This window comes from Camellia sinensis, chromosome 12 (genome assembly GCF_055761805.1).
Source record: "Camellia sinensis isolate YWXY chromosome 12, ASM5576180v1, whole genome shotgun sequence".
Taxonomy (NCBI): domain Eukaryota; kingdom Viridiplantae; phylum Streptophyta; class Magnoliopsida; order Ericales; family Theaceae; genus Camellia; species Camellia sinensis.
The window spans coordinates 73,075,379-73,084,243 of NC_138972.1; the positions used below are offsets into that span (position 1 = coordinate 73,075,379).

The 8,865-nt window shown below is 41.1% G+C and overlaps 1 protein-coding gene across 3 annotated transcripts in view; it reads right to left on the bottom strand.

Annotated features, from left to right (window-relative positions):
• LOC114267927 (uncharacterized) overlaps window positions 1–8,413 on the bottom strand; it is a 37,891-nt gene extending 29,478 nt beyond the window's left edge. For 2 of the 3 annotated variants that reach the window (XM_082898941.1, XM_082898940.1), the window contains exons 1-2: window positions 8,270–8,413; window positions 8,027–8,172 (exon numbers count right to left, since the gene is read on the bottom strand). In XM_082898941.1, coding sequence (XP_082755067.1) covers window positions 8,027–8,172; window positions 8,270–8,384 — 261 coding nt within the window. In that variant the 5' untranslated portion in view covers window positions 8,385–8,413. The remainder of the gene's footprint in view (window positions 1–8,026; window positions 8,173–8,269) is intronic. The other variant, XM_082898942.1, reaches the window with a different exon arrangement.
• Window positions 8,414–8,865: the final 452 nt, after the last annotated feature.

An 8,865-nucleotide genomic window follows, 5' to 3' on the forward strand; every position in this document is an offset into this window, starting at 1 on the left:
TAATAGAAGGACTCATTTTAGTAGGTTCCTTGTAATTAGTAGGAAAATTTATGATAGAGGGACTATTACAATTTTAAGAAGGGATATTATTGTAATTTTATAGAGGATATATATGATATAATCTATATATAGGGGTACTAATATAATTATCAAAACTTCAAGGGCACATGCCCCTCCCCCCCTCCCCCCCGGCCTACACTAGCTCCGCCTCTATTCCCATCCTATGCCACTCTTGACCTTCCTCTTTTCTTTTTGGCACCATGGACCCAGATCAGATCACTCTTTACAGGAACATTAATTGGTCAACATTAAGCAACTATTACTCATTGTATCTTCAAGAAGTGCCACTCTAAATTATGTAATACAGAGACAAGAAGACTTTTCCATCCTCTTCATCATTTAATTCTAAAGCTGGAGAAGGACAAAAATCTAAGCCCTATTTTTATTTCTTATCATTTCTTCTCCTTTGGAGAGACCATGAAAATATAAAATCCACACAGGTTATTGCAAGTTTTCTATATTTCAGTATATTCAACTGTATATTTGATTACAACCAGACCTTAGATTATATAGCCCTAACTCCTAAACCAAAAAGGACTCTAATACAATCACTCATCTAATAGGACTCTAACATGTACAACCACAATCATGCCTAATTTGTAAGATTCACAATGTATTCTCACACCCTCACTCAAACTCAAGGTGTTTTAGCAGAAAACACTGAGAGTTTGCTAAGACGAATCTGAAACGGAGCAATAGTGTGTCTTGGTGAAGAAGTCCGCAAGTTACAAAGCCGAAGAGATGAAAGGAAGCGAGATAGAGACCGACTGACTGCAGATGCTGGCGAACGAAGTGACAATCAATCTCAATATGTTTTGTCCGCTCATGGAAGACAGTATTGTGGGCAATCTGAACAGCACTGCAGTTTTCATAATAGAGAGAGGTCGAAGAAGACTAAGAGACACCCAAATCAAACAAGAGACAACTTTGTCAAACAACTTTAGTAGTGGCATGAGCCATAGCACGATACTCAGCTTCAGCAGTAGAACGAACAACGACTGATTGTTTCTTACTTTTCCAAGGGATCAAGGAATCACCAAGAAACATACAGAAACCAGACGTAGACTTGTGATCAGTAACATCACCAGCCCAATCAGAGTCAACATAGGCCACCAAGTCCAATGAGGAAGTAGAGGACAATAGTAAGCGCTGAAAAATGGTACTCCTGAGATAGCGAAGAATATAAACCAAAGCAGCCCAATGGGTAGAGCAAGGAGCAGAAACGAACTGACTAACCACATGAACAACATAAGCAAGATCAGGGCGGGTGACAGTCAGATAAACTAAACAACCCGCAAGCTCGCGATATGAAGTGAAATCATCTAGAGGGACACCATCAGTGGCGTTAAGCTTCACATTAAGCTCAATAGGTGTATCAGAAACCTTAGTATTAGTAAGACCAACACGATGAATGACTTCATTAGCATACTTAGCCTGAGACAGAAAATAGCCCTTTGGAGAAGAAGCAATCTCAATACCAAGCAAATACCGTAATGGACGCAGATCTATCATTTCGAAGGTGCGGAAGAGATGCTGCTTGACCTCAGAGATAGCAAAAGAGTCAGAGTCAGAGCCGGTGATGATCATATCATCCACATAGAGTAAGAGAGCAACAAAACCAGCCTATGTATGTCTCAGAAATAAAACAAAGTCGGAAGCGGAAGGATGAAACCTAAGCTCGGTAACAGCAGTTTGAAAGCGATCATACCAAGTGTAACGCCCCGAAATAATTCGACATGAACTACCCATAAATAGTCAACACTTTCCCGACAACAACAATAATCTGCCCATCTTTACATAAATGCCAATGAGTCTTTACAAAGGATTTACATGCGGGTATATATTCATCAATACAAACATATGAATCTATAGCATGTAAAGCATCCATTCTCAAAACAATACAATGCCCTTAAGGGCTTACATTTTCCAAGGCATAAGCCTGGTTACACAAAAGATAGTTTCTGCAACCCATACACATTAGCCCTCGGCTCAAAAAGAATTACACAAAAATAAAAGAGTCATGTACTCTTCTCAAAACATCCACGCCCTCAGTTCGGCGGGTTCACCACACCTTTACCTGCACCAAATCCCATAAGGGTGAGCACAAAGCCAAGTAGAGAATTCTTGCAAAGTATATACAATTATGCATACTCTTTAAAATAATGTAATTGTTAATGCCATGACATGCATCTTCATAAGAAAGTCCATTGCATGCACCCTTGAAAGTTTCTCTCTTTCCAACAATTATTTACAATCTCAACATTTTTACCAAAATTCCATTCATCAATCAATAAGGCGGTAAATACGACACTGGTAATCCCTAGGCTGGTGTCTGCAAGTAGACTCTACGAGTACTACCAAACCGTCATTTTTACCGGTATTAACCGGAAGGCTCGACACCTATCCGCGTGATTTTCTGGTCTTTCACCAAGGACACTCATGCCAACTTATCAAATTCAACTACACCCCCTATTCGGACTTACCACGTATTTACCCCATTCACATTTCCGTAATTCTCATTTACAATATGATCTTTCTCAAAATAAATGCCTTTCCAAAACATGACAAGGTGCACAATAAAAATAATGAATTCAAATAAGAAGCAATAATTACTAGTCTCAAGATATCTATACAACAATATCAATCAATCATTTCTCATTTCTTTCCTTCAAGTCATTTCACAAAATACCCATATGTTCATCATTCCTCGCATCAACAATTTACAACATTTTTAATAACCTTTCAATAATATCATCTCACCCATCATCGTAATACAAAATAGTAAAGAGTTTCACAATTATTCCATGTATTTTCGAAATTCCCCAATTTTTTAGGGCTTTTATCAAAATCTAATATTTACCCACTTCAAGGTGAATACCAACTCAAATCACATCTTATGAGTCAAATGAAAAGAAAACCCCTTAGAAAGAACAAAGGATTTGAGATTTTAGAAACCCAATTTGAAAACCCCCTTTCTCTTTCATCATTTAGTGCAAAATTTTAAACTACACAACTACCTCATAACGACTTAAAGTCAACATTTAGTAGCAAAACATATATATATAACTCTAGAACTCCCTACCTCAAAGTAGAAGCCCAAGGAGAAGGGTTAGACAAATGTGAAGCTTCCAAAAATGGCAAAACCCACTTCTTCTTGGATGGAAATAGAGATCTTGGAGAGCTCAACCTTTTTATCAAAGGGGGGGAGGTGAGAAGATCACTAGGTCTAGGTCAAATATAGAGAGAGAGGGTATTTCTAGAGAGAGAAGCTCTCAACTTAGGGATTGGATGAAAAAGAGATGAAAAAGTTATATAAAAAGTCACTTTTACGATCCGATATACGCGAACTCCGCTCGATCGGAGAGTTTCACGCTCGAGCGTAAGACACAACAACAACAAGCCACTCGAGCGCAAAGAGTACCACTCGAGCATGGATTTCACCCGTCCAGTATAACACAGATTGCAGGTAGCCGCTCGAGCGCCAGAAGGGCCGCTTGAGCTCAGACACGCTCGAGCGTAATAAACGCCACTCGAGCGTGAAAAACACTCTTGCAGCACTTTTGTAGAGACACTTGATACTGAAAGGTTGCAAACTCCGCTCGAGCGTAAGAAGTCCCGCTCGAGCGGAATACCGAAATTTTGGGCAACAAGATTTTAGACCGAAAGGCAACCAACCTGTTATAACACACTCAAGTCATTCCAAAACTCAAATTCAAGAGGTGTAAGCAAGAAAGACATATCGGGCAACATCAAACAATAAGATTCGGACCCAGAATATCATGACAGTCGGGTAAAGACCCGGGGTCGCTATACCAAACACGAGGAGACTGCTTCAGACCATATAGAGCACGCCGAAGACGACAAACCTGGCTAGAGGAATGGTGAAGGCCAGGGGGAGGGTGCATGTAAACCTCCTCAGTGAGATGACCATTAAGAAAAGCATTCTTAACATCCATATGATAAAGAGGCCAAGACCGAATAGCAGCGACAGAGATCAAAGCACGGACAGTAATCATCTTGGCAACAAAAGCAAATGTCTCCTCATAATCAATACCATACTCCTGAGAGAAACCTTTGGCAACCAGACGAGCTTTGTAGTGCTCAAGAGACCCATCAGAATGAGTCTTGACTTTGTACACCCATTTGCAACCAACCAACTTCTTATCAGCAGGCAAGGAACCAACTCCCAAGTACTAGTTTTTTGTAGAGCAGACAACTCATCCTCCATAGCTTAAACCTAATGAGGATCCTAACATGCCTCCTTGTAAGACTGGGACTCTGAAAAAGAGTGAATAGCAGACAAAAAAGTACGATAGGAAGTAGAAAAACACGTATTAGACCAACCCAACCTGTTTGGAGGATGACGCGCTCGAGTAGGATATCATTGTTCAGCCGGATCTGTGTCGTCAAAAGCAGGAGGAGCAACAGCAGGGGTAGAGACAACTGGTGGAGAATGAGCCTTGCGATGAGAATAAACTAACAATAGAGGAGGAGAAGAAACTGAAGGAGGAGAAGCAACTAGAGGTGAAGGAAGAGGAGAAGATGGAACAAGCCTAAGAGGAACAGTGGAGATGTATTCATCAGACGAGACCTCAGAAGGAAATGGGTCAATGTGAACCAAATCCTCTTTGAAAACTGGCACAGTGAGAGAGGAAAGCTGTAAGTAAGACAGACGTTCGAGAAAGGCAACATGACGGGAGACATAAAGGTGACGAGAGACAGGATCGTAATAGCGGGAGCCTTTCTAAGTAAGACTGTAACCCAAAAAGACACACAACAGACCAGGCACTGAGTTTGGTTCTATCTTTACGAGGAAGGAGAACAAAACAAGTAGACCCAAAGACACGCAGGAGGGAATAATTGGGAGGTTAGGAATACAGAGCCTCATAAGGGGATCGACCGGAGAGTAAGGAAGTTGGCTTGCGATTAAGGAGGAAAGTAGCAGTAAGAACTGCCTCACCCTAGAATAGTGCCGGAACAAAGGAAGGGAGAAAAAGACATCGAGCTATTTCAACAAGATGACGGTGTTTACGCTCAGCACGACCATTTTGTGCAGGTGTATCAGTACAGGAGGTTTGGTGAATGGTGCCCAATTTCGCCAAATACTCACAGAATTCAGTTTTAAAGTATTCTCCACCCAAGTCAGACCGGAGTATTTTAATTATGGCTCCAAACTGTGCAGTGATCATAGACTGAAAGGTACGATATATTTGGTAGAAGTCAAATATATGAGCCATAAGATAAACCCAGGTATAGCGAGTACAATCATTAACAAAGGACACATAATACGCAGAACCCCCTTTAGTGAGAATAAGAGAATGTCCCCAGACATCAGTATGTACAAGAGAAAAAAGGGAAGCAGAAATAGAAGTACTATGATTAAAGGATAAAGCTGTCATTTTAGCAAGTTTACACCCTCAACACTCATTAATTTGACAAGGAGAAACTTTACCTAACAATGCTGACTGAGCTAAACACCGCAAGCGGTGAACAGACAAATGACCTAAGCGAGAATGCCATAAATAAAACTAACTCAACTGAGAATCTAACCGAAAAGATGAAAGTGCAACGGGGGAGGTAGACTGAGGAAGATGCAAGCTTTCCACCACATAGAGATCTCCAACTCCACAGCCGGTCCCAATCTGCTTCTTAGTTACCCGATCCTGTATACAACAGACAGAAGAAGAAAAAATAACATCAAAACCAGAAGTATCAAGCTGACTGATAGAAAGCAAGCTAACAGACAGTTGAGGAACATAAAGAACAGAGGAAATAGTAACAGCAGACATAGCAGAGGGTAAAACAGACCCAAAAGATAGGACAGACATACCAAACCCATTAGCAGTATTTATAGTAATAGGAAAGGGAGGGGGATACAGTTTTAAAGTAGGGAGAGGTGAGGAGTCATATGATGAGAGGCACCAAAATCAAAAAGCCAAACAGAGGAAGGAATACCTGCAGAAGACCCAAGCAAACCTGAATGAGGAGAGGTGAGAGCAGAGGCAGATGAAGATGACTAAGAGGTGGACCAGAGATGTTGAAGCTGAGCAATTTGAGCACTCAAGGAAGCCAAATCAGGATCAGAAGCCGGGGCAGATGCAGTATAAGTAGCATGAGGGCGAAAAGTATTCGGAGCAAGACCTTGGGACTGTGGCTAAGACGACTGAGAAGGCTGAATAGACTGACGGTCCTTCTTGGGACAGTTGTACTTCCAATGGCCCTTTTGATGGCAAAAAGCACACTCATCAGAGGCTAGTGGCCCCTTTTTGGGCTTTTCATTGGCTTGAAGTTGATGAGGTGGGGGTTCGGTAGCAAAGGAGACGGAGTAGGAGCCAAGACGACAGATGGAAATAGAGTCTGATTGGCCGTCTTAAGACGGGCTTCCTCGAAGAGGAGCTCATAAACAATAGCATCCACAAAGGGGAGAGGAGACCGATGACGGATGCCACCACAGATAGCATCATACTGAGGGGAGAGAGCCGTTAAGAATTGCACTAAACGACCTTGCTCCCGAAACTCAACATAAGCATCAAGTCTCTTGAGGCTAGATGGTTCCATGAGAGCCAGTTGATCCCAGAGGCCTGTCATCTCAGTATAGAAGTCTTGAATAGACAGATCCCGCTGACGAGCTTCCTGAATAGTTGTTTCCAACTCATACCGTTTGGCAAAGTTGGACTGCTGATAAACACTTTGTAAGTAATCCCACACCTCTTTGGCAGTGTTATATTTAGAGAACATCATCCCGATCCGGTCATCTACAGAGTTATGGAACCAGGTCAGCACTAGAGCATTATCACAATCCCAAGTGTCACAGGAACTCAGATAGTCTTCTTGTTTGGGATCTAATGGACGAGGAACAGAACCAGAAACATATCCCCATTTTTTTGGAACGAGAAGAAAATTTCTCATAACACTAGACCAATAAGCATAGTTGTCGCTTGTAAGCTTGCATTTAATAGCTTGAATTTTATCTTTTGACATTGTAATGAACCAGAAATAAAAGAAAAGGGAACTGATGGGGCACAGTGATAACATCCAATAAAGTTGAGGGGTCAACCTATAATAATCCAAAGTTTGAGACAGAGGGGTCAATTACTGGTGGACTTGAAAAAAAGAACACAGAGAATCGAAAATAGAGAGAGCAAAGACCAAACAACGAGACCAGAGACCAGAGAGAGAGAGCCAAGGCAGAGGTTGCGAGAGAGAGAGATCCCTCAAGCCCAAACGAGACCAAAGACCAGAGAGAGAGCGCCAAGGCAAAGGTCGTGAGAGAGTGAGAGAGATCCCTCAAGCCCAAACTAGACTCGCGACTTCAGACCCAACACCAGAAAGCAATCACGATGTCGATGAAGACAGAAAGGGCTGTCGCGATTGTCACGATCTAGAGGGCTGGCTTCGATCGACCCAAAAAGAACCAACAAGTAGGAACGAAGAACCTCGAATGATTTAAATGATCGAGGCCAGACCTAGCGTGTCAGACGTGGCTCTGATACCATGTAAGTTTTCTATATTTCAGTATATTCAATTGTATATTTGATTACAACCAGACCGTAGATTATATAGCCCTAACCCCTAAACCAAAAAGGACTCTAATACAATCACTCATCTAATAGGACTCTAACATGTACAACCACAATCATGCCCAATTTGTAAGATTCACAATGTATTCTCACAGTTATAAGATTTTTGGTTGTTATGGATCATATCACCAATATTACCGGTGAATGCTTGTATTTTCCACAACCAGATTTTTGTCAAAGGTTGGAAAGGTTTCATGTTGAAAACATTTCAAGATTTCTGTACAACTAAACAAGCTAACAACTTTGATTTTTGTTATGTGATAGAAATTGAAACCTTACGAAGAATAAGTAGCACCATATAAGAATACAAAGCAAAATAAAAGGCAGCAGTCTTTTTTTTTCTTTAAAAAAAGGACTACTATACAATGCACATCAAATCCAAATACCTGAAAAAGAAGGATAATAATGACAAGAAAAACTCCAACAGCCATGGAACTACTATAATAGAAGGGAACCCAACTGCTAACCACTGGTGCCAACAGCAATAAAACAAAACCAAAAGCAAGACAAAAGAGACGCCATCTTTGAAACTCTGAACAAACCACAAAAGCCAAAAGACAAACATGAAAAGATGGAGGGAGACGGAAATAGATAAATTAAACCCAAGCACCAGGAGATAAATCCCTAACCTTTATCAACTGTTACCGTCACATAACCAGCAATTTTATCAACAAACTTCACATCAACATATCTGTCCTCATAAGGTGACATTACAGAGCTCCTTGTGGACAGTTTTTCATTCATCGGTTTCACATTGACATAAACTAAGTGAAGCATTCCTACAAAACACTTTCTATATGAGAAGATACTATTTTCAATCAACATAACTATCGCATTGAAGTATCAGCTACGTTACACGGACTCTTTGTATTTTGAGAGGTACCCGTGTCGACACGACATAACATGGGTATGGAATACGGCCAGGATATGGCTAAATACAAACGGATACGGTTGATTTTCTTTTATATTTTTCATGGCAGCAACAAAGGAGGAGGAGGGGGAAGAGAAAGAGAGAGAGAGAGAGAGAGAGAGAGAGAGAGAAACATGGTTGGGGACCTCATCGTCGTCGCCGTTCATCATCTCTGTCTCCTGTATTCATCTTCGTTGATGGCTGCTAGGGTTATATTAAAGGGTTTGGTGCATTTGGGCTTATATAGATACACTTTGGTCTGTTAATAAAATGGGGCTTTCAACAAAAATTATAAGGCTATTAGGCTAGCTGACT